Source organism: Bubalus kerabau, chromosome 6, assembly GCF_029407905.1.
Source record: "Bubalus kerabau isolate K-KA32 ecotype Philippines breed swamp buffalo chromosome 6, PCC_UOA_SB_1v2, whole genome shotgun sequence".
Taxonomy (NCBI): Eukaryota; Metazoa; Chordata; class Mammalia; order Artiodactyla; family Bovidae; genus Bubalus; species Bubalus kerabau.
This window is the reverse complement of record NC_073629.1, coordinates 69,467,291-69,493,339: the sequence shown is the minus strand read 5'-3', so window position 1 is coordinate 69,493,339 and position 26,049 is coordinate 69,467,291. Positions and strand designations below refer to the sequence as shown.

Here is a 26,049-nt window from a genome sequence, read left to right as displayed (position 1 = left end):
TGACGGGCTCATAGCAGAGAGAGAAAGTTAATTTGGCTTAGTTAAGGAGTAAAAGAATTATTATAGAAACGGTTTTCTAGAGGGGATAATACCTTGACTTTTTTTTTTTTAGCCCAGACATGAGTTTTGAAATATAAATAGAAGTTTTCCAGATTAAAGAGTAAAAAAAGTAGTAAGACAGTGTATAAAAAGGTTTTGAAAGCATGATTTTCAGTATAGTAATATGATATGTGCAAGGAAACTTAAGCTATTTAGTTTGGTAAAGTGCAGGTTGGGAGTAAGTAAGCTTGGAGTAAAATCTCAGCTTTTAGTAATTAATATATCGATAACCTCAGATATCAATAAATACAAATTTTAGTATTAAGAGTATTGAATAGAATAAAGAGTGCTTTAGACAATTGAAGCCTTAAGGTGCTTATGCCAGTTTCAGAGCTTCAGTGTAAATATTTCTGTCGCTTTGTGCATTCTTATCTTGGCTTTACTTTCCACTATATGAAATCTCCAGACATATCTAATTTTATTATTTACTTCAGTCATCAAGAACAGTTTAGATCTATCTAGGTACTGTTGGTACTACTTTTAGTAAAGTAGGAATACTACTGTATATACTACTTTTTGTCATCCATCAGTGTAGTGACCTCTGCACCTTTGCAGTTCCACTGGATAATGGTGATCTAAAATTATAACCTTTTAAAGGAGAATGTAATTAATAGTAGTTATTCCTTTCCAGCTTAGTGAATAAGTAATATTTTTTCTGTTGCCTGGGAAAAGATAAAATAATATCTGGATAAACTACTCTGTTGTTGACTTTCTAAGTTAAAATAACATAGGGTAATATAGACAGTCAATAACTAAGGCTGGTAATTATTACAAAGGGTTTTATAATCAGTTTTACTTTGTCACATGTCATAGTTAATCATTGTTTGACCATTGTCATCATCAAACATTGCTTGAGTTTCTGCCATATATTAAATGATAAGATATTTGACCTTCAAGAGTTCATATTGTAGTTGAGAGGAGAAATTGAGGTCTTTTCCCTGACTTAAACCAAAGAATATTAGGTTGAAAGATGAGCATGCTACCTACTAAACTATCTGAATAGCTCTAATGCTTCTATGGACTTGTCACTTGTTCAGTATAGTTTCCATCATTGATTTCTATAGCAAATGGCAGGTTTAGGTGTGCTCCCTACTTTTGTTCCTGCAAAAGACCAGTTCTCAAAATTGTACCTGTGACTTACCTATGATAACCTCCTGACTCCCAGCCAGGGCTTGATTTGAGTAATTTCTTAAAAATATGTTTAAATTGATATACTAAAAATTTGATAGTCTGATAACTTAAATCATTTTTATTTCCTTTCTTCTCTTAACCCAAATTCAATATGTCAGTAAATCCTCTTGACTCACCCTTTAGAGTACGTTCATATTCTGAGTCTTATCATTTCCAAGTCTACAAACTTAACACCATACTTTTACTGCTCAGTTGCTGAGTTGTGTCTGACTCTTTGTGACCCTTTGGACTGCAGCCTGCCAGGCTCCTCTGTTCATGGGATTTTTCAGGCAAGAATACTGGAGTGGGTTGCCCTTTCCTCCTCCAGGTTATCTTCACAACCTAGGGATTGAAGCTGCGTCTCCCGTATCTCCTGCATTGCAGGTGGATTGTTTACCTGCTGAGCCACCAGGGAAGCCCCCACAACTCTAATCCATAACTCCATCATTTTAGCCTGGACCCATCACTTCATGGGCAATAGATGGGGAAACAGTGTCAGACTATTTTTGGGGGCTCCAAAATCACTGCAGATGGTGACTGTAGCCATGAAATTAAAAGACGCTTACTCCTTGGAAGAAAAGTTATGATCAACCTAGATACAATATTGAAAAGCAGAGACATTACTTTGCCAACAAAGGTCCATCTCGTCAAGGCTATGGTTTTTCCAGTGGTCATGTATGGATGTGAGAGTTCCAGTGGTCATGTATGGATGTGAGAGTTGGACTGTGAGGAAAGCTGAGTGCCGAAGAATTGATGCTTTTGAACTGTGGTGTTGGAGAAGACTCTTGAGAGTCCCTTGGACTGCAAGGAGATCCAACCAGTCCATTCTGAAGGAGATCAGCCCTGGGATTTCTTTGGAAGGAATGATGCTAAAGCTGAAACTCCAGTACTTTGGCCACCTCATGCGAAGAGTTGACTCATTGGAAAAGACTCTGATGCTGGGAGGGATTGGGGGCAGGAGGAAAAGAGGACAGAGGATGAGATGGCTGGATGGCATCACCTACTCGATGGACGTGAGTTTGAGTGAACTCAGGGAGTTGGTGATGGACAGGGAGGCCTGGCGTGCTGTGATTCATGGGGTCACAAAGAGTCGGACATGACTGAGCGACTGAATTGAACTGAACTATATAGTATAATAGCCCCTAACTTGTCTCTCTGTCTTCTTCCTCTCCCTACAATTAGTCTATTCTCAACCTAGTGGCCAGAAAGTGATCCTTTTAAACCAGAAATTACATCTTGAAACTTTAATGCTTAAAAGTCTTCCAGTGCTCCTGTTACCTTTAGAGTGTAATTCAGACTCTTTACCATGTCCTACAAGGACTTCTGTGTTCTGATTTCTTTCAACTTCTTTATTCATTTCTCTTAATTCTTTCCTTGCAGTGCTCCACCAACCTTGATCTTTCTGGTTCTAGAGCCAGAAAGACTGGTGGTGGTTTAGTTGTTAAATCTTGTCCGGCTCTTGTGGCCACATGGACTGTGGCCTGCCAGGCTCTTCTGTTCATGGGATTCTCCTGGCAAGAATATTGGAGTGGGTTGCCATTTCCTTCCCCACCAGGAAGACTACCTGGGCTTAAATTGCTATTCTGTTTTGCCCCTTTTAACTGGTAACTCTTTTATTATTGTTGTTCACTTATTTGGAAACCTCAGGCAGATTACTTAATTTCTTTGTGTTTCAGTTTCTTCCCTTATAAAATGTGGTTAATAATAGCATCTAGCCCATACCATTGTTATTAGAATTAAATAATATATGTACATTTCTTAGAATAAGGCCTGGCATATACTTTGTGTTCAGTATGTTAGCTAGTCTCACCATCATTGTCATAATTATTCCCGTCTCATCATCATCTTGGTATGGATGTCTTAATTCAACTGTCAGATATAAATACAGGTCTTTCTCAACCTAACTAAAGCAATCCTTCTTGTCATTCTCTGTAGAGTCCTATTTGTTTATAATAGTTTCTGTACCTGATATTATTTTCTTTCTTTCTCTTTTATAATTCTCTAACTTCATAAATTAGAACAGAGTGATTATGTTAAATACATGTTTTATCAGTGTAAAGTTCTCTTCCCCCTTAAGTATGTATTATTGATATCTTGTTATTATTGATAGAATGCCATGGACTAGAACATTTTATATTAGTCTGAGTATTGTAACTGGTCTATGAAAAAAAGTCATTCACTGATGCAAGAGGATGCTGTAGATCCTTGTTAATCAAAGTGTGCTTCACTGACTGACAGCATACCTGAGAGTTTATTTAAAATGTAGATTATCAGGCCTCATCCCAGACTGAATCAGAATCCTCATGTGATTTGTATGAATATGAAAGTTTGAGAATCACTATTGTAGATTATAGGATTATTTTAAAACTACATGGGAGAAGGCAAGGGTGGGACAATATGAGAGCATAGCATTAAAACATGTATATTACCTTATGTAAAATAGATGACCAGTGAAAATTCAATGCATGAAGCAGTGTACCCAAAGCTGGTGCTCTGGGACAACCCAGAGGGGTGGGGTGGGGAGGGAGGTGGCATTGGGGTTCAGGATGGTGGGACACATGTACACCCATGACTGATTCATGTTGATGTATGGCAAAAACCACAGTATTGTAAAGTAATTTAAATAAATTTTAAATAGTTAAATTACAGTTTTATTGGTTTCTCCTTTGTATACTTAATGAAATTTTCCTAACTTATGCTTTTAAAGGAATAATCACACGCTCTTTGGTGTTCTAAATTATACTAAGACTCCTGGAGGAAGTAGAAGACTTCGTTCTAATATATTAGAACCTCTAGTTGATGTTGAAACCATTAACATGAGATTAGATTGTGTTCAGGAACTGCTTCAAGATGAGGAACTTTTTTTTGGACTTCAGTCAGGTAAACATCATCTATTTTTACAAACACAAATTATTAAAAATATATGTCTTTCTAAAATGATACCAGTCCTGTTGGATTAAGGCTCATCCTAATGATGTTATCTTAATTTGATGACATCTGCAAAGATCTAGTTTCCAAGTAATGTCACATTCAGATACCAGGATTTGGGATTACCAAATTTCTTTTGCGGGGATGCAGTCCAACTCATGAGGTAAGAGAATTGCCCTTGGCACCTGTTCACTGGCATGGCAGTGCAATATTTTTCTTAAATCTGTAAGTGAAAGGGCAGTTAATCTGCACTGATCCTAGTCTAGTTCCTGGATTTTAGCCACTTTTTCTGTCTTCTATATCCCCACTGTTGTTCTGGTGGTCTAAACTGAAGTAGTACATGAAAATCTAGAAGGCATTGACAGTCTTCAGGTTTCTTCAGTCCAATTCTAAATATCTTTTAATTAGTATAATTTCTTCAAAATTCTCACATTATACTGACTGTGACTGCATTTCCAATGTTGCTGAGTATATTCATTTTTTTCTATGTATTCCTGTGTATTTTGTGAGGCTTTGGAAAAAGTGTGAAAAGGCTTATTTTTAACTGGTCACCGTTGTGGTTTACAGCAACATCTTATCTCTATTCTACCATTAATCACCTGTTGAAAAACAGATTTTATGCACATACTGTCTTCTCTTCATCACCCCATTTCAATCAGTCTTCTTTCTGTGCCTACTACTGTGCTGAGACTGCTCATCAAGGTCAGTATAGCAGACATTGTTGGTTTTCCGTCCATATCCTGTCGGGTCTCTTTTAATTTTCTCTGTGCCCCTTTTCCCTGTTCTGTGTGGTTTTGCTTCTAATGGCCTGCACCTGGACTCACTTTAGAGGTCTACCCTCAGGCTATTAGAGGGCTGTGCTCTAAGCAGAGAGGGTCAAATATGCCTTGTGGGCCCTTAAATGACTGAATAGTGTGGGAATATGAAAGCCTAACTGCCTCACACTGTTTTGGCAATAACCATGAATGTAATGTCCAGAAGGTCTTCTACAGCATGAACTGAAGTTACCCTCCGTAGAATTTTGCCTGAAATTATGTTTTTGCTTGGCTTTTTTCCCTTTCCTGTCCTTCTCTTCTCTATTGGTTTCTCATGGAAGCAAATTCTTAATCTAATACTTGCATATAAATCCTCATTTCAGAGTCTCTTTCTGGAGAATCAAGCCTAAGACATTCCCATAGTCTCATTGTTGTTAAATTTAATGGGCACATATTAGTTCTATTTGGGGCTTCCCAGGTAGCTCAAATGGTAAAGAATCTGCCTGGAATGCGGGAGACCTGGGTTCTATCCTTGGGTCAGGAAGATCCCCTGGAGAAGGGCATGGCAACTCACTGCAGTACTCTTGCTTGGAGAATCCTGTGGAAGGGGAAACCTGTCAGGCTACAATCTGTGGAGTTGCAAAGAGTCAGATATGACTGAGCGACTAACACACACACAGTTCTATTTGAAATCCAACTTCTCTGGTACTGCCAAAATCTCTCCTTATTGAATTACTACCTTTCTTTGCTTCTGTGATTATACAATTTGATTTTCCTCCTACTTCTTTGGAGTTTCCTTTTTTTAAAGCTCTGTCACTCACTTCTTTAAAAAGTTTCTGACTGTCCATCTCCCTTGTAATGTTATCTTTATAATTTACAAATAGACTGCAGGACTGTAGACTGTCTTGGAATGTCTTTAGAAAGTTCTGTCATTGATCAGGTAACAGAGTGAAAACCCCAGATTCCTTCCTTTCAAATGGAAGAGAGAAAGACTCCTGAGTCTTCTTTTTAGGCTTGTTTTCCTTTGCTCATTCCCTGAATGCTGTGGTGCTTCAAAACTATGTCTTAGGTTGCCTTTTTACTCTGTATTTTCTTATTATATGATTTACCCATTTTCTTGGTCTTATAATTATCATTCACATACCTGTAACTTCCAAATTTACATTTCATGCCCAGATATCTTTATAGACCTTCAGCCCCATGTATCTTATTGCCTACTGAGCACTTATTAGATTTTTCCTAATCACCTCAGATTTAATGTATCCAGACTGTGGATTTCCTTCTAAATCAATCCCTTCTGATTTCAAAGAATAGCTCTACATCCAAGCTGTTAACCAAACCAGATGACCAACTGGAAGTCATTCTTGACACTTACCTTCTCTGAAATTAATCATCAAATTCTGTAAAGTCTCTCTTCTATATATATCTTATAGGTATTAGCTTCTATTTCCCAGTGCTGCTGCTCCAGCCCAGAGTACCATTTATCTATAATCTGATTTATTGCTGCAGCCTTCTATTTGGCCTTGTCCTCCAGCCTTGTTCTTTATAGTCTCTTCTCTATATTGGAGCCTGAGTAATCTTTTGAAAATATAAATATGAACATATTACTCTTTATTAGTTTCTTCCTGTTGATGTAACAAATTTTGAGGCTTAAAACAGCATGAATTAATTATCTTACAATTTTGAAAGTCATAAATCAGTTTTACTGGACGAAAGTCAATGTGTTAGTGGGTCCATTTTTCTTCTGGAGGTTTTGGGACAAAATTGTTCCCTTGCCTTTTCCAGTTTCTAGAGGCCTTCTACATTCCTTGACTCATGGCTCTTCCTTCATCTTCAAAGCCAGGAGAATAGTTTCTTCTCTATTTTTTAGCTTTTGCTTTTGTCCTTATATCTTCTCTCTTTGACCGATCCTCCTGCCTCTCTCTTAGAAGGACTCTTGTGATTGATTACTTTGGGACTAACAAATAATCCAGAATAATCTCTCCATTTCAAGAAGCTTAAACTTCATCTCATCTTCAAAGTCCCTGTTACCAGATAACATATACAAACGTTCCAGGGATTAGAACGTGGAAATCTTTGCAGAGCTACCACATACCCACTTGCATGAAATCTTTCAATCTCTTTCTAATGCTTTTAGGATAAAACCCAAACTCTTCTGGACGGCTTTCTTTCTCGTTTCCCACAGCACGTCTTGTTACTTGTCACTTTTCATTCTGCCTTCTTCTAGTATAATTGAATTTCTTTTAGTTACTTGAACATAGCATGTCTCATGTTCTGCTTTAAAAACTTTTAAAAATTTAAGTAGTTAATTAAGTTTTGTGGCATGCAGGATTTTAGTTCCCCAACCAGGGATTGAACCTGTACTCCCTGCATTGGAAGTATGGAGTCTTAACCACTGGACTGCCAGGGAAGTCCCTAAATTTAATTTATTTTCACAGGGATATGGTTGATTAACAATATTAGTGTCAGGTGTACAATGTAATGATTCAAAATTTTCATAGATTATACTCTGTTTAAAGTTATTACAAATTTATGGCTATATTCGCTATGCTGTATAACATATGCTTTATAACTTACTTATTTTATATATAGTAGTTTGTACCTCTTAATCCCCCATCCATCTCTTTTCCCCCCTCCCTACTTTCTCCCCATTGGTAACCACTAGTTGGTTCTCTGTATCTGTGAGTCTGTTTCTGTTTTGTTATATTTGCTTATTTGTTTTAGTTTTTAGATTCCACATATACTAATTTGTCTTTCTCTGCCTGATTTATTTCACTAAGTGTAATATCCTCTAGGTCCATTCATGTTTTCACAAATGACAAAATTTTACTGTTTTTTTTTATGGCTGAGTAGTATTCCATTGTGTGTGTATACATGTATACATATATGTGTGTGTGTGTGTGTATCACAACTTCTTTATTCACTGTCTCTTGATGGACATTTAGGTACAATATCTTGGCAATTATGAATAATGCTGCTGTGAACATAGGGGTACTTGTATCTTTTTGAATTAGTATTTTTGTTTTCTCTGGATATATACCCTGGAGTGGAATTTCTAGATCATATGGTAGTTCTATTTTTAGTTTTTTGATGAACCATCTCATCTTTTAAAAGATGAGAACAGCTAAAGTTCAGAGAAGTTAGGTAACTCCTGGAAAGTTACGTGGTTAGTGGTTGACTGATGCTTTTAGACTTTTAATCTTATCTTTTAAGTATCATGAAGAAAAGTTGGAGATCAAAAAAGTGGGAAGAAAATTATGATAAGCAACATATTTAAGTCAGAGAAGTAAAGTTTCAAGAAGGAAGGGGTGATCAACAGTGTCAAAATTTGAAGACAAATTCTGAGTAATCAAATTTAGGAAAAGAACACTATAATTTATTATTTTATCCCTGGTAAATGTAAAATAGATGAAGACAATTATAACAAGTGGTATTTGCAGGTAAAACTGTGCTATATTATTATTTGGGGATAATACTTTATATACTCTATATTTTAAACTGTAACATAAAGTTTAACTGCTCATATTTTCTGTTTGTTTCAGTTATAGCAAGATTTCTTGATACAGAGCAACTTCTTTCTGTTTTAGTTCAAATTCCAAAGCAAGATACGGTATGTTAATGTATACATGTTATTTTATTATATATTATATGATATAACTTGTCAATATGATGTAATAATTGGAAAATATGAAAGTTTTTTGGAAAAGTACTTTGTCATTACTATCTGAAATATTTTTATGCCTTTTTAAAGGAAGCTTTTCTCCTCAATGTGTTATCATATATGATCTACTTAAAATTAAAAGTTTATTAATTGAGGAATTGACATATTTCATTTATCAAATATTTATTTAAAGAGTTTGGACATAGTTTTCAAAAACCTTAGATTGCAAAACATTTGTTTAATAAACTAGATAAAAATTATGTTAGTTCCAAGGTCCTTTAAAAGATGATCATTATGTGAAGTTTGATTAGTTAGTTTTCAAGTATGCTTAACCTTTAAATATGAAACAAGGCTTTGGATTTTTACAAATTTAAATAGTGCCTGTAGGCACATTCTATAAAGAAAATAATAGATGGTTTTCATTTCTCTTTAAAGTGAATTGAGAAATATTTGCTTTTATCAAATACATTTACAAGTTAACCCTTGAACAGTGTAGGGGTTAGGGCACCCTCTTCCCCATCCCGAATGCAATCGAAAACCAGCATGTAACTTTACAGTCAGCCTTCTGCATCTAAGGGGTCTCCATCTGCAGATTCAGCCAATTGGATTGTGTTATACTCTATTTATTGAATAAAATCCACTATGAGTGGGCCTGCACTGTTCAATCCTATGTTGTTCAAGGATCACCTGCATATTTTTGCTCATGTGCTTAAAAAGGAAAGAAGTCCTGTATCAGTAGAATTTTATTTGAAATTTGATTACTTTGCAAATCCACTGAAGGCTTACCTATATTTAGGAAGCCTTTTCATATGGTAGAGGAAATACTCTTAAGGTTCATTTATAATAAAAACATCATCATATGGAAAAGTTTTGGCTGTTGGACAGGAGGAGAATTGGGAGTTTCCTTAAATAATTGAAACACTTTAAAATTCAATATATACAAATGAGAGGTAACCTAGAACAACTGAAATCTGAAACAAAATTAATCGATACCATACAATGAGGTTAGAGGCATTCCTTCCACTTCAGTTTCTCATAGTGTTTGTGTATAACTGGTGTTAATATTATTTCTTCCTTAAATGTTTGGTGGAATTCACAAATAAAGCTGTTAAAACTTGGAATTATTCTTTGTAGGGAGATTCTTGAGTATAAATTCAATTTCTTAAATAGATATGATGCTATTCAGGTTACCTGTTTCTTCTGGAATGAACTTTTAATTAGGGTATTTATTTCATTTGTACTTAATTAGATTATTGGTATGTTACAATTTAAATCTTCTGTTATGGTACTTTTTTACATTTATCTCACTTATATTCTCTTTTCCTTTTCTTCTGACTTCTTTTGGTTTAAATGGATACTTTTATGATCCCATTTTACTCCTCTGTTGATTTATTGGATAAGTTCATTGTTTTTTTTATTTTAATGGTTGCTTTCAGGTTTATAGAATACATCTTTAGCTGAGTTCAGTCTACCTTCAAATAATATTACATCACTTCTCATGTGGTGTAAGAAGCATAGAGTAGTGACAACAAAAGCAAAAATAACACAAGCTGGGAATATATCCAATTAAAAAACTTCTGTTCAACAGAATATATAAAGGCTTTTTCACTTTACTTCCGGATATGTTCTTGTTAACATGTGTCATTAACCTTTATTTTTTAACCTCTGTACTGGTTTAGCAGTGTTTTTGGAGCCATCAAATATTTTCAGACTTTCAGAGACTTAAAAATGAGTGATCAATTATGAATATAAACCCAAAGGACCAGTTAGCCCTTATGATCTTTTGCCAGATGTCCTGCTTTGAATGGTATTTTCAAATGAAAAGTATCTTAAGTAACAGTTTTACTTATGAATGCCATGTTTTAACACAGAAAAAATGCAACTCAGTGTAGGAATAGGAAATGGCTACTCTGTACTTACAATTAATACTAGTTTCCTGGGCCTGCTGAAACAAATTCTATACACTGCATGGCTTAAAACACTATAATTTTATTGTTGCAGGTCTGGAGGGTAGAAGTCTGAAATCAAGATGTTGGCAGGGCTATGTTTCCTCTGAAACCTGTAGGAGAATCCTTTCTTACCTGTTTCTAGCTTTTGGTGGTTTGTTGGTAATCTTTGGTGTTCCTTGACTTGCTATATACATTTAATCTCTCTTTTCCTTGTCACATGGTGGTTTCCCTGTGTCTGTGTCTTCACGTGGCTGTCTTTTTCTTATTTGTTTATTTATGTTTTTGGCTGTGCTGGGTCTTTGTTGATGCACGCAGACTTTCTCTAATTGTGGTTAACAGGGACCACTGTTTATTGTGGTGCATAGGCTTCTCATTGCAGTGGCTTCTCTTGTTGCAGAGCATGGGCTCTAGGGTATATGGGCTTTAGTAGTTGTGGCTCATGGGCTTAGTTGCTCCACGGCATGTGGGATCTTCCTGGACCAGGGATCAAACCCACATCCTTTGTATTGGCAGGTGGATTCCCAGGGAAGTCCTTCACATGACTGTGTTTTATTTGAAACCAGTCATATTGAATTAGGAGTCTACCCTACTACAATATGATGTCATCTTAACTCGTTATTTCTGTGACCCTAGTTCCAAATAAGACTGTGTTTTGAGGTACTGAGTGTTTAGACTTCAAAATATCTTTTTTAGAGGGGGACACAATTCAACTCTCAGCTGTGTGTAAGCAAAGACTTTGTTTCAATTTTATTATAGGAAAGAATTAATTATCAGGTTATGCCTGAGAGCAGTCTCATTGTTGTCACATTGTGTAATGTGTAATATGTAGTATTACATAGTCATACATATTCATGCTTTAGCATCACTAGCTATAAGAATTAGTAACATACAGTTGACCTTTGGACAACATCAGGCTTAGGGGTGCTAACCCCTCTGCACAATTGAAATTCCTCATATAATTTTTTACTTCCTCCAAACTTAACTATCCCTGATAGCTCAGTTGGTAAAGAATTGGCTTGCAATGTGGGAGACCTGAGTTCGATCCCTGGGTTGGGGAGATCCCCTGGAGAAGGGAAAGGCTACTCACTGCAATATTCTGGCCTGGAGAATTCCATGGACTGTAATAGTCCATGGGGTCACAAAGAGTTGGATATAACTGAGCAACTTTCACTTTCACTTAAACTTAACTACTGATAACCTACTGTTGATTGGAATCCTTACTGATAAACCTAGTGAAGTGAAGTTGCTCAGTTGTGTCCAACTCTTTGCTACCCCATGGACTGTAGCCTACGAGGCTCCTCAATCCATGGGATTTTCCAGGCAAGAATACTGGAGTGGGTTGCCATTTCCTTCTCCAAGGATAAACCTGATAAACCTAAGTAGCTACTTAATACATGTTTTGTGTACAGTATGTTTTTATACTGTATTCTTAAATAAAGTAGGCTGGAGAAAAGAAAATGTTAAGAAAATCATAAGGAAGAGAAAATACATCTCCAGTACACATATGTGTTTATTTTAAAAGATCCGAATTTAAGTGGATCCATGCAGTTCTAACCTGTGTTGTTCAAGGGTCAGCTGTACATATTTTTGCATTAGATCATTTCTGGTTTTATTAAGAAAGGAATATCATTTTAGCCAACTACCTCTCTGAGAAATATCTGTGATTAACTAACCAGCTTCTGTAATCAATTTGACTATCAGATTTTAGAAAAGCCAGAAATTTTGGTATAAGGTAATTCTGCACACTGAGAATCCGGAATCTTTCTTCTTGTCCAAAAAAGGCAATCTGTAACTAGCTCCATAAGGTTATTAAGGGCCAGTGTTACTTATCATCCTTTTTAGTTTTGGGGGGACCAGTCATAGTTGTAAATTTTTTCCTAACCAGCACATATGTCCTTTGTGGAGGTTTTTTAAAAAAATACTTTTCAGATGAGATTTACTAACTTTTAAGGAAACTTAAGCAATATATTGACTTCATACATAATTCATAAATTTCAGTCTTCCTTTACTGTTTCTCAGTTGATGTTTTCCTAACCATCTGGAGATATATTTAAATGAGACTTTAAAGTAATTTAATATAAGCATCTATATCTTAATTAAACACAATATTTACTAAATTAGTTCAGACTTGTGCTGGTTAAATGGCATGATTTGCTTAAACTTGTGGATGAACTAAATGTTCTGTTGGCTGAATTTTATGATTGGCTTAAACTTCTGAATGAACTAAATGTTCTCTGAAAATTTCTGGTGTGAAATTGTTTACCCAAGATGAATTCTTATATTTTCTGTTAAGAACATTGATTTTTAGAAAATGCATATTTTCCAATCATAAGTATTCATTGAAAATCAAACTTAAATTTCTTTTTAAAATTAATCCAGATGTATTTTCTTTTTATGTAGTCTTTATAACCTTACTATTTAATGTATTTCATTAAGAATGTTTGTATTTTCCATTATAAAACATCCAAAGTACTTACTCCCACATTTGAAAACTTTGATATTAAATAATTTTTTCAAGTTTTACCTAAGTTTTAAAATTTTTCCATTGATTTCAGACTGCCATAAAGAGTATCTGGGTCATAGCTCTTTCTTTCATTAATTCAACAAGTTATTTTACCAAGCATTGTGGTGAGTGCTAGGGATATAGTAGGAAGTAAGTCTCTAATCCAAAGGAATTTAAAATTCATTTTGAGATTTTGTTTTCTTATTTTTTAAAAAAAGCAATTACAGCATAGTGTTATCAGTAACTGTAAGGGATACGATATTCTATCCTACTTCCAAAGTGACAAGGTAGCCTGCCACAGTTTGATAAATGCTAACAGAAGACACAGACTCCTAGATCAGAGAGAAAAGACTTGATACTCATAACAATAGCCACAGCCAGAATATCAACATTTTCTTGCACTGCTTCCCCAAGCTCCCTTTCCAACAGGATGATGTGAAGAGGGCTATGTGACACCTGCACATACAGTGTTTCACAGGAGAGAATTGCTGATCTTAGGGAACCTGAATCTTATGGGCAGTAAGCATATGTGCTCAGTTGCTCAGTTGAGTCTGACTTTTTGCAACCCCATGGACTATAGCCCGCGAGGCTCCTCTGTCCATGGAATTTTCCAGGCAAGAATACTGGAGTAGCTTGCCATTTCCTACTCTAGGGGATCTTCTTAACCCAGGGGTTGAACCATATTTGCCTGCTATTCTGCAGGGAGGCCCCATCTTTATTTTCAAGAACTGTGAGCAAACCTACCCTTTGCCCTAGAAGTAGACAATATATCTTTCAAGTGTGTTCACTATACAAACATCCTTGAAAAGTCTGTGTAGAACAAAGGCAGTCAGTGCCTTTGCTCATTAGATGTGCAAAAATGCAAAAGGCTAATAGAGAGTTGTCTCCCAGTTCTCCTTGGTGAGACTCTCTTCTTCACTTTGAAAAAGCAAACTGTAAAGAGACTTTATATGTGTGTGTGTAAGTTGCTCAGTCAGGTCTGACTCTTTGCAACCCCACTGACTTAGCCCACCAGGCTGCTTTGTCCATGGGATTCTCCAGGCAAGAACACTGGAATGGGTTGCCATTCTCTTCTCCAGGGATCTTCCTGACCCATGGATCAAAATTAGTGTTCTATTGTAGCATAGCAAATGACCTCAGCTATAGCAGTTTAAAACTATACATATTTATTACCTCTCAGTTTCTGTGGGTCAAGAGTTTAAGGTCTTACAAACTGCAATTAAAGTGTCTTTTGGGGTTACTCATCTGGAGTACTCACCTAGGGCAGGGTCTGGTCTGCCTCCCTGCTCATGTGGTATGGACAACAGTTAGTACTTTGAAACTGTAAAGTTTATAGCAATTTAATTTTTTCAATGCTGTCAAGGTTAGGAGAAATTGAAAAGAGACAGAGAAAGAAGAAGCAGGAAGGAAATCACCAGTGATGTAAGAGATTAAGAGAGTACTTGTATAATACAACTCCTCTACAGCAGAGTTTCTCAACTTTGTACTATTTATGTGTTGAGATGGTAATTCTTTTACTGTTCTATGCATTCTAAAATGTTTAGTGGTATCCATAGCTTCTACCTACTAGATGCTTCCCTGCTAACTCAGACAGTAAAGAATCCTCCTGCAATATAGGAGACCTGGGTTTGATCCCTGGTTCGGGAACATCCCCTGAAGAAGGAAATGGCAACCCACTCCAGTATTCTTGCCTGGAGAATCCCATGGACAGAGGAACCTGGTGGGCTACAGTCCATGGGGTTGCAAAGAGTTGGACACGGCTGAGTTTCTAAGCATGGACCATAGCTTCTACCCACTAGATGCCAGTAGAATCCAATTGTTACCTGTTGCGGTCTTTTACAGACCAAGACCTGCGGACTGGAGTTGACAAAAAGAAAGAGAGAAAGAGCAATATTCCTCGGGTTACGTGGAAAATCAATAAAGCCCATGCACTGGACTTGTAACGCTCAGGAAGGCACAGGGCGTCTTCTCAAGAAGGTCTTGAAAGCCCGGGCAAGAAAATGAGCTCAGTAGGTTTCCACGCTCTAAAGAATTAGTGGGAGACAGAAAGAAGGACGTGGGGGACCCAAGTCTCTAGTGGAACAAGAGTACTTTATTAGCAGAAATGCATATTGCCTGGAATGCGGGAGACCAGGGTTCAATCCCTGGGTTGGGAAGATCCCCTGGAGAAGGAAAATGGCAACCCACTCCAGTACTCTTGCCTGGAGAATCCCATGTAGGGAGGAGCCTGGTAGGCTACAGTCCATGGGGTCGCAAAGAGTTGGACACGACTGAGCAATTTCACTTCGTTTCACATGCTTATATATCTTCAGTAAAATGATTACTCAGCAATTAAAAAGAATGAAATTCCACCAGTTACAACAAAATGGATAGTCCATTAAGTACAAGGTCGCTGAAGAGAGTCACTGAAGGGAGTCACTTGAAGGGAATCCAAGCAGGTGCTCTTTCCCATGATCTCAGTCCTGAGAACTGCATGCAGCTCTACTTGTTCCTGTATTCCTGGAACTGATAAGGAACAGAGAGTCCTTGAGAAATGGCACACAAAGGAAGAAAGTGCAACATATTGGATCCCTTAAAGTTGAATGTCCCCTGACAGTTACCCCCAATTGTTACAGCCAAAAATGTCTTCAGGCATTATGAAAGTGAACATTCACATGATGACCAGTCAATATTCTGCTGGTACTTCTGAAATTCCCCTCCTGGGCTTTTCTGGTGGTCCAGTGGTTAAGAATCCACCTGCCAATGCAGTGGACATGGATTTGATCCCTGATCTGGGAAGATCCTACAGTCCATAAGGCAACTGAGCCCATGCACCACAACTACTGAGCCTGAGTGCCACAACTGCCGAAGCTTGTGCAGCCTAGAGCCCGTGCCCTGCAACAAGAGAAGCCACTGCAGTGAGAGGCCTGGGCACTGCAACTAGAGTACAGCCGTGTGCAGCAACAAAGACCCAGCGCAGCCAAAAATAGCAAAATAAAAACAAAACACGAAGCTCTCCTTCCGCTTCTTCCTGTTCATTATTTTCTACCTCCTTCTGAAAAGAAACCACTTTTTATTACTTTTTAAGTTAATTTTTCTTTATAACTTAGTTTTACCAGTTTTTTAAAAACTTGACATATAAGGAATTATTCAGTGTATATTTTTAAATCTCTGGCTTCTTCTATCCAACATTATGTTTGTAAGATTTAATCATGTTGTCACATGTAGCTATAGCTCATTTAGTTTCATTGCTATATAATATTCCACTGTATGAATATACCATTATTTATTTCACTGTTGTTGAACTTTTGAGTTGTTGGCAGGTTATAGCGATTAGAGATAATATTGCTTAACAATTTTATATCTGTTTCTTAATAGAATTTTGGACATCTTTTTATTGGGTACATAGGAATGGAATTTGAGTCATTAAGTATACCTTCAACTTTAGTAGATAATGACAAAATATATGCCAAAATGTTTTTTAAAATGATTATATCTACTAATTTACACTTCCATCAGGAGTATATGAGAAGTCTTATTGCTCTTTTCCCAAACCTGATCTTGTCAGTTTAAAATTTTAGCTATAGTGGTTGGTAGATAGTAGTACTTCATTGTGGTTTTAATTGGCATTTTTTGTTAATGAGGTTGAATGTGCTTTCATATGTATATTTACGTTTTGAATATCTGCTTTTGTGAAAGTCTTGCCCATTTTTCTATTGAGTTATCATTGTTTTTGATTTGTAGAGCTTCTCTTTATATAAACCCCTTTTTGATTCTGTGTGTTGCAAATATCATTTCCCATTTTGTAATTGGCTTTTTTTACTCATTATTGTGGAGTAGACCTTGTTGGTGTGCCACCTACATCCTCTTGGTATTCACTTTTGTGTAAGGTATGCTTCTTTTTGCAAGCAGCTAAAACTTTCTACCTGAGGACTTTTCTCTGGTCCCAGGGAAACTAGTGAGTTGCCTCACTAGTTGTTGCCTCAGTGCCCCAGTGATAGGTCTTGACCAGTACCGAATAGGAGTTGATGAATAAATACCCTATTTTCCTTACCTCTGGAAGTAGTTTCTTTAAAAAAAAATGTTTATTTTCTTATTTGGTTGCACCAATCTTAGTTATGGTCCTCAGGATCTTCAATTTTTGTCACAGCATGCAGAATCTTTAGATGCTGTCAGTGCAGACACATTTGAGAAAGTGGTGGCCTTCAATAATTGCTTCTATTCTTTGTATTCACTTTTTTCTTTTGAAAAACTCCAAAGGCTTGTCTTTTAATGCAGGGTGCTAGGTCTTCATGTGGCGAAGCAGTTTTGAAGGTTTCATGGCTTCATTGAATAACCTGTTGCCACATATTATACAAAGCAGACTTGGAGAATGTGAATCACCTGTTGCAGTGAACCCAGTAATTTCAATTACTGAAATTGCAGCAATTTAAGAAGGACTCTTGGTATTTTGGAGAAGGCAATGGCACCCCATTCCAGTACTCTTGCCTGGAAAATCCCGTGGATGGAGGAGCCTGGTAGGCTGTAGTCCAGACCCGCGAAGAGTCGGACACGACTGAGCGACTTCCCTTTCACTTTTCACTTTCATGCATTGGAGAAGGAAATGGCAACCCACTCCAGTGTTCTTGCCTGGAGAATCCCAGGGACGGGGGAGCCTGGTGGGCTTCCGTCTATGGGGTCGCACAGAGTTGGACACGACTGAAGCGACCTAGCAGCAGCTTGGTATTTTAAATGCAGCTTTTTTTTGTTGGCAGTCTTATTAGAGTCTTCTGCTATCTCATCATTGGGTCTTTCCCATTTTTCAAAGAAGCTCTTCAGCGGGGTTTGCTTTTTCACTCATCTTGGCTAGGGTTAGCTTGTGGGCTTACCAAAACTGTGATCAAGACAAGTGCACAGTGTGGGAAATAGGTGTCGATGGAAGTGGTAAATAAAATAATGTGTGCCCATGCTCGGATTGAAATAAGTGTTGGATTCTGACTTAGAGCCTGCTACCAGATACAGCTGTGCAATTGAAGTACATCAACTCATTTGCCTCTCTAAAGCCTGACACCAGATGCAGCTTGTCGCTTGCTACTCAATGATAGGGTTTTGATGAGTCTGCAAGCAATTGATTTATTATGGTGATTTCCCTGGTGGCTCAGATGGTAAAGAATCTGCCTGCAATGTGGGAGACCTGGGCTTGATCCCTGGGTTGGGAAAATCCCCTGGAGAAGGGCTAGGCTTCCCACTCTAGTATTCTTGCCTGGAGAATGCCATGGACAGAGGAGCCTGGTGGGCTACAGTCCTTGGGGCCTCAAAGAGTCGGACATGACTGAGAGACTTAAGCACAGCACATCATGCTTGCTTCATATCATATATATATGTTCTGTGCAGTCAAACCTATCTGCCAATGATAATCTGTATTTGTTGCCATTCCCCACTGCTAACATCACCATGTCAGCTCTTCCTCAGATCACCAGGCACTGAGATTCTTATAAAGAGTGCACAACCTAGATCCCTTATACTCGTAGTTCACAGTGGGTAGGGTTCACACTCCTATGAGAATCTTAATGCCATCGCTCATCTGACAGGATTTAAAGCTCAGAAAGTAATGCAAGCAGTGGAGAGTGTCTGTAAATACAGATGAAACTGCTTGCTTACCCGCCAGTCACTTCCTGCTGTGTGGCCTGGTTCCTAATAGGCCTGGTTCCTAATAGGACCATTAGTGGTATGGGGCCCTGGGATTGATGACCCCAGACCTAGGTGGTTTTCCTGCCTAGGTTAACAAATAAAAATGTTTGGAAAATGTAGGTGTAGAATGTTCAAAAGGAAAATTCATTCATGTATTAAGTATTTATGGTGTCCACATTTGGATTTTTTTGTCTGAATAGGTTAATGCAGCTGAATCAAAGATAACAAATTTAATATACCTAAAACATACCTTGGAACTCGTGGATCCTTTAAAGGTAATTTATATGTGTGTGTCTTATATAAAACATGTCTAGCATCAGTTTTTTAAAAGTTTTTGTTTTGAAAAAATTTCACATTTAGAGTGTTTTAAGAATAGAATAATGAATTCCCATCTTCGCTCTCTTCCCACACACAGCACACACACATATTATTATCTTTGTTATTACTCTTAATGAACAATTTGAGAATGAATTGCATTCTAAAGTGCATACATCCTATGAACAAAGATGTTCTCTAGCATCACTGCAATATAATTAAAAAATTCAGGATATTTAACACTGATACAATACTATTGCAGTTGACTATTGCACAACATGAGGGTCAGGGCACCAACCTTCCCTACAGTTGAAATTCCACCTGTAACTTATTATTGCTCTTTGTATACTCAGTTCCTCAGTGTCCACAGTTCCTCCATATCTGCGGTTCTACATCTATAAATTCAGTCAACTGCAGATCATGTGGTACTGTAGTATTTACTATTGAAAAAAATCCACCCATGAGTGGGCCTGCACAGACAGTTCAAACCCGTATTGTTCAAGGATTAACTGTAAACTATGTGTAGCCTATACTGTATTCATATTTTTCCAGTTGTTCTAATATTGTTCTTTATGATAATTTTTTTTTCCCCCTGATAGAGGATCCAGCCCAGGACCAGGCATTGTATTTAATGTCATGGTTCTTTATACTTCTGAAAAGTTTTTCAGCCTTTTTTTGTCTTTCATGATACTGACATCTTGAAGAGTAAGGGTCAGTTGTTTAATAGGATATTCCTGTTTGTGTGATTGTTTCTTCATGATTAAATTTGGGTTATACATGTTTGACAGTAGTACTCTGTGAGCAATGTTGTATCTTTCTCAGTATCAAGAGGCACATGTCACTTTTTCCTTCTTGGTGATAATACTTTGATCAATTACTTCACTATAAAGTTATAGGTAATCTGTAGAGAGATACCTTGAGACTGGGTAAATTTACTGGTCCTTGTCAAACTTTCACCCCTTGATTTTGGTATTTATTAATAACTTTTACCTGACATAACTGTGATGGTTACAAAATAGTGATTTTTCTCATCTATTTTTAAATTCTATATGGTGTAAAACATTTGAAAAACTTTGAATTAAAAGACAAAGAAGAATCACTTTATAAAAATAAAAAATAATGAAAAGTGTAGAAAAATTTTGTTACAAACTTTATTCTACTATAGACACATACAACAATTTGGCAAAATATTTCAAAAGTGTTGTCATCTTTCTTAGAATGAAAGAAGTATAATAAATCATCCCCCCAAACTGATAGTTGATGAAACACAAAATTTCAAACTTTGATATGTCTAAGGCAAAGTCAAAATGACAAAGTTAGGAAAATTTGATCACAAATGACAGAAAATCTTTCTATTATCATAAAACTTGTATAATTTTATGAGAAAATACTGGTGTGCCAGTGGAAATGTGGAAAATGACAAAAAATGGAATCAAGTAGTTAATCAGTTCAGTTCAGGTCAGTCGCTCAGTCATGTCCGACTCTTTGCCACCCCATGAATCGCAGCACGTCAGCCTCCCTGTCCATCCCCAACTCCCGGAGTTCACTCAGACTCACGTCCATCGAGTCAGTGATGCCATCCAGCCATCTCATCCTTTGTCGTCCCCTTCTCCTGCCCCCAATCCCTCCCAGCATCAGAGTCTTTTCCAATGAGTCCACTCTTTGCATGAGGTGGCCAAAGTACTGGAGTTTCAGCTTTAGCATCATTCCTTCCAAAGAAATCCCAGGGCTGATCTCCTTCAGAATGGACTGGTTGGATCTCCTTGCAGTCCAAGGGACTCTCAAGAGTCAACCTTACTACTAGTCAAAGAAATGCAAATTAATAAAGCAAAGTTTTTTTTCTTAATGGATTCAACTTACTGCTAATGTGAGAACAATGAGACAGGTAATTTCACAGATAGCTGGTAGGAGTAAAAATTATGCATACCTTATAGGAATGCTTTATGACATATATGTTTTGATGCTGTTCAAAACATCAGACATCAAAACATTCTAGAAATCTATTCAAAAGAACTGTTAAGAATTGTTGACCAATATTTATGTCCAGTGATGGTCATTGCAGCATTGTTTATATTACTGTACATAGTGTAGAACTCAATAATTAGGGGAAATGACTATTTGCTTTCCACAGGTGGAATATTATGACTTATTAAAAATTTTTACCATGAAGGGTTGCTAATGCTTATGATGTAGTATTAAGTGGTAGAGAGAAGAATCATATAATGATGTAAATTTTTGATATGAAAAAATGACAGGATATATACCATAATACTTGTCTTTGGAGGTATGATAGAATAATAAATGTGTTTCTTTATGCTTTTATGAATTACTTGTTTTTGTTGGTATATAAATACTATTTTTCTATTAAAAACCAAAAAAGTTATTATTGCCATATTCTCATAGAAAACTAAAATAAAGTAAAAATCAGATTACCTATATTTTCTACTGTTTTCTGTTTATTCAAATAATGACCACACATAGTTTCCATTAAGCAAAATAAGAATCCCTACTTTTGTCATATAAGAATGGAGAACTTGCTCTATTTACCAACATACAAAACACTTTTTTAGTTTAATGTACATTTAACCCACATTTTGGAATTATACATAGAATACTCAGAATATATAATGATAACTGTTTAAGTTACTATTGACAATAAGTAGTTTAAAGTTAATGATTAGTTAGGAGACAAGAAAAGTAAGTCATAATAGTAAACCAGTGGATGGTACTATTTAGCCATGTGCTCTTTATCTGGAAAACGGGCCAGATACAATCTGTTTTCACCTGCATATATAAAATATCTTTTATGAATATATAAATGAGAAAATGAAGCAAGAAAGTACTTGGTAAAATGTAAAGTACTAAACAAGTCTAAATGTTTTGTTTCAATAATGTTGTAATTTATTATCTTTAACTATGTTTATCTTATTCTTTAATAGATTACTCTGAAGAACTGTAACACACCTTTATTAAGAGCTTATTATGGTTCCTTGGAAGATAAGAGGTCTTTGTCATTCAACTGTTAATAAAATAGCAAATTATTCCTTTCTTCCTGATCTTTACTGATTTTAAGAACTCTATTTGTATTCTGTAGGACAATTACTTAAGTGTTGGTTAACAAAAACTTTATTTATTAAAAATTTATTTATATATTACATTTTATAAATAACAATAGATAGGGTAAGAGCATAATTTTTGTTAGTGGACAATTAGAATAGCATTAAAATTGGAATCATGCAAAATTTTGATGTTTCTTTTTTAAGCTATTCTCCCTGGAAAAACTTGCAAATCTAAAAATATATTAGTCTCTTATGTTAAATCATAAGGACCTAATGTAACAAAAATAGTTTATATGAATACTGAATAATATCTAGTTACAGTTTAATTTTAGTATTGCATTTAGCAGTAGCACCTTGTTTCTTGACCAGAAAGACTCATGATACTTAAAAACTGTTATTTTATTGATTCAAGATTCTCACCTCGTGTGAGGTCACAAAATGAGGTTAATAAAAATAACTGAATTATTACAGATAGATATATAATAGAATAAAAGGTTAGGAAAATAGGTATTACCAGACCTATAGTTTGCATGATCACTATAGTAAGTTATTATACTGTCTCACAATATGTTTGGTCTCTCTTGCCCCAGCTGAGGGCAAAGACCATATGTTAATTCTTCTTTGACTCCCTGCACTTAACACAATGCTCATGGTATAAGTAAATGTTAAATGAGCCAACGAACATGAAACCAGAATTTTATAATAGTGATTCAGGGATATATTTTTATATTCACACACACAATTAGTATGTATAGTTTGGGAGATCTACTAGCCATTGTAGGATTATCCTTGGTGATGTCATTTTTTTTTTTTAGGAAAGTACTTAGGACTGACAAAATAGTTTAAAATTGATGTAGTCAGAGTCCTAACTTATATAGTTTCATATATATATATTATTTATTTATTTGCAAAATAATTTTAAGAAGATATGGTATTTGCTACATTAACATATTCAAATTGCAAATTAAAATAACTGACTTATTACCTGTAATTTCATTTTCAGGTTTGGGATCATACTTGACAAGATTAAAACAGTAATTAATGATGATGCAAGATACATGAAGGGATGCCTGAACATGAGGACTCAGAAGTGCTATGCAGTGAGGCCTAACATAAATGAATTTCTTGACATAGCCAGAAGAACATATACAGAGATTGTAGATGACATAGCAGGTAGTTTAATTACTTGAGCATATGTTTTCTGATTTTTAGAAATAAAGCAAACTGTTTTAGGACATGCTTTTTTTTTGCTGATGATATTAACCAGGCATATTTTAATTTTATTGTTTGTTACCAAAACAACAGATAAGATTAAAATGTATTATCATCTAAGGAGCCTTAAAAAAAAAAAGATCTCAAAGCGTTAAAATGTATCACTTCTTTTCTCCAAAGTTAAATATAGAATGTCTTCAAATTTAAATATAGGGTTACATGAAGGCTTGGAGAGTAGTTTTTACCTTAGTACAATGTTGCATATAAATTATGTGAAAAATACTATCAGTGCTAATGGGTTTCAGTGGAGGAAGAGATATTTTTGTCTGGGAGAGGTAGCATTTGCAAGCCAGTACAGTAATTCATTTAATGAGTTTATTAATCTCCTAGTAAATATAGTAAAAAATCCTAGTAAAATCTAGTAAAGTCTCTTAGTAAAAAATCTCCTAGGTACTGGGAATACATAGTGAACAGGACAAATTCCCTGTCTTCATAAAGCTATAATAATAGTAGAAACAGGTAATAAACACACAAACATATGTATGTATATATATGTGTGTGTCCATATTGCTATATAAAGTATATTAATATATATAGTGCATAATTTCACATAGATGTAAGGTAAATGAAGAAAAAATAGATTAGAGGGATCAGAGAATGACTGGGTGTGGAGGCATAGAAGATGGGAATGTTTTTAGTACATAAAATAGCCTAAAAAGGAATTCCAGACTCCCCCCCCCTCCTTTTTTTTGTACTTTAGTTTAGTACAAACTAAAGCACAATGGCCTGAAGAAACCTTAGGGGATGAGTGAGGAAATTTGTTAGGGTGGAATAAGGAATTTCCTTACAGAACTAGTAAGAGATAATATGGTCAGAAATGTAGACTGGGGATCCGAATTTTGTTTTTGAAGGTCAGTTTGGAGGTTTTTCCCAAGGAGAATGTAGAGGCAGTGAGATATTTTTGCTCTGTGGAGTGAAATTGATCAGGAAGATGTGTTGAATGAATTTGAGTGGAGCAACGGAAAGAGGAACTATTTTAAGCTACTACAAGTAAACACAGCAGGTGTATATGAGAAAAGAGAAATATGAAGGGTAAAGGAAGAATTGATAAGAGTTAATCATTGAGTAGATATGGCCATGGTAAAGTAAAGAGAAATGTAGCCACTGGTGCTAATTGAAATGATTAGCCTGAGAATGGTGATACTACTGAGAAAAACAGGAAAATTCTTGGAGGAACCATTTTGAGGAATAAAGATGTTAGTTTTTTCAAGTAATATTCAAATAGTTAATGGTCATCATGTTAAAAATATAAAATTTAGAAATTTAAAACTCTGTAGTGAGTGTGCAATTGATAGGAATATTTGGATGTTTTAGGAATTTTATGTGATGAAACACCTATTTCCTTTTTGGAATATTTTGCCTTTGTAAAGTATGCTTTTTAGGGGGAATTTCTTATTGTGAATTAATTATTGCAATAATTTATATAACTTTTTTCCTTTTATTTTCTTTCTAGCTTTATTGAGATAATTTTTATACAGCACTGTATAAGTTTACAGTATACATAATAATAACTTGATTTATATACCTCATGAAATGACTATCACAATACATTTAATGAACATCCATCCTAATATGGATATAAAATTAAATAATAAAATAATATTTTTTCCTGTGATAGGAACTCTTAGGAATTAACTCTGTTAATTACTTTCATATATAACGTGTGTGGATGGCTATGTGCGTCCATGTGCTCAGTTGCTTAGTGGTGGCCTCTTAGTGGACTGTAGCCAGCCATATACAGCAGCGTTAATTATGCTTATCATGTTGTTCATTGCATCTTTAGTACTTACTTATAACTAGAATTCATGCTTTTTGACTGCCTTTGTCTAATCCCCTCTCCCCTTACCCCTGCCTCTGGTAACCTCAAATCTGATCTCTTTTTTTCTGAGTTTTTTTTTTTTTTTGAAGAATAATTGAGTTACAACATTATGTTAGTTCCTATTACACAAAATAGTGATTCAATATTTCTATATTCAAAATGATCACCATGTCTAGTTATGATCTGTCACCATACAAAAATATTACATAGTTATTGACTGTATTACCCACAGTGTACACATTTCATACTTGTGTTGCACCTGGAAATTTATACCTTTTAATTTCCCTCGTTATTTCTTTCCTCTCCTTATCTCTGACAACTACCTGATTGTTCTCTGTAGCTATAACTATGTTTCTGTTCAGTTATGTTTATTCATTTGTTTTGTTTTCTAGATTCCACATATAAGTGAAATCATACAGTATTTGTCTTTCTATCCATGTTATCACAAATGACAAGATTTCAATTTTTTATGGCTGGTGTTAACCAGATGATAGCATAATACACACACACATATGGGCTTCCCTGGGTGGTTCAGTGGTAAAGAACCTGCCTGCCAATGCAGGAGATGAGGGTTTGATCCCTGGGAAGATCCCCTGGAGAAGGAAATGGCAACCTACTCCAATACTGATTACCTGTGAAATCCCTTGGACAGAGGAGGCTGGTGTGCTGTAGTCTGTGGGGTCACAAAAAAGTTGGACATGACTTATCTATTGAACAACAACAAATACACATACCCACACACCACTTCTTTATTCATCTATTGATGGGCAGTAAGATTGCTTTCATATTTTGGTTATTGTAAATAATGCTGCAACAAACAAAGGGATGTGTATTTTTTTTTAATACCTAGGATTGGAATTGCTGGATCAT

General features: G+C 35.8%; 1 protein-coding gene across 2 annotated transcripts in view; it reads left to right on the top strand.

Moving 5' to 3' along the window:
* MSH4 (mutS homolog 4) overlaps positions 1 to 26,049 on the top strand; it is a 105,385-nt gene that overhangs the window by 28,405 nt on the left and 50,931 nt on the right. Inside the window, exons 7-11 of one of the 2 annotated variants that reach the window (XM_055585438.1) lie at positions 3,977 to 4,149; positions 8,495 to 8,562; positions 18,915 to 18,989; positions 21,969 to 22,033; positions 23,092 to 23,261. In XM_055585438.1, coding sequence (XP_055441413.1) covers positions 3,977 to 4,149; positions 8,495 to 8,562; positions 18,915 to 18,989; positions 21,969 to 22,033; positions 23,092 to 23,261 — 551 coding nt within the window. The remainder of the gene's footprint in view (positions 1 to 3,976; positions 4,150 to 8,494; positions 8,563 to 18,914; positions 18,990 to 21,968; positions 22,034 to 23,091; positions 23,262 to 26,049) is intronic. The other variant, XM_055585439.1, reaches the window with a different exon arrangement.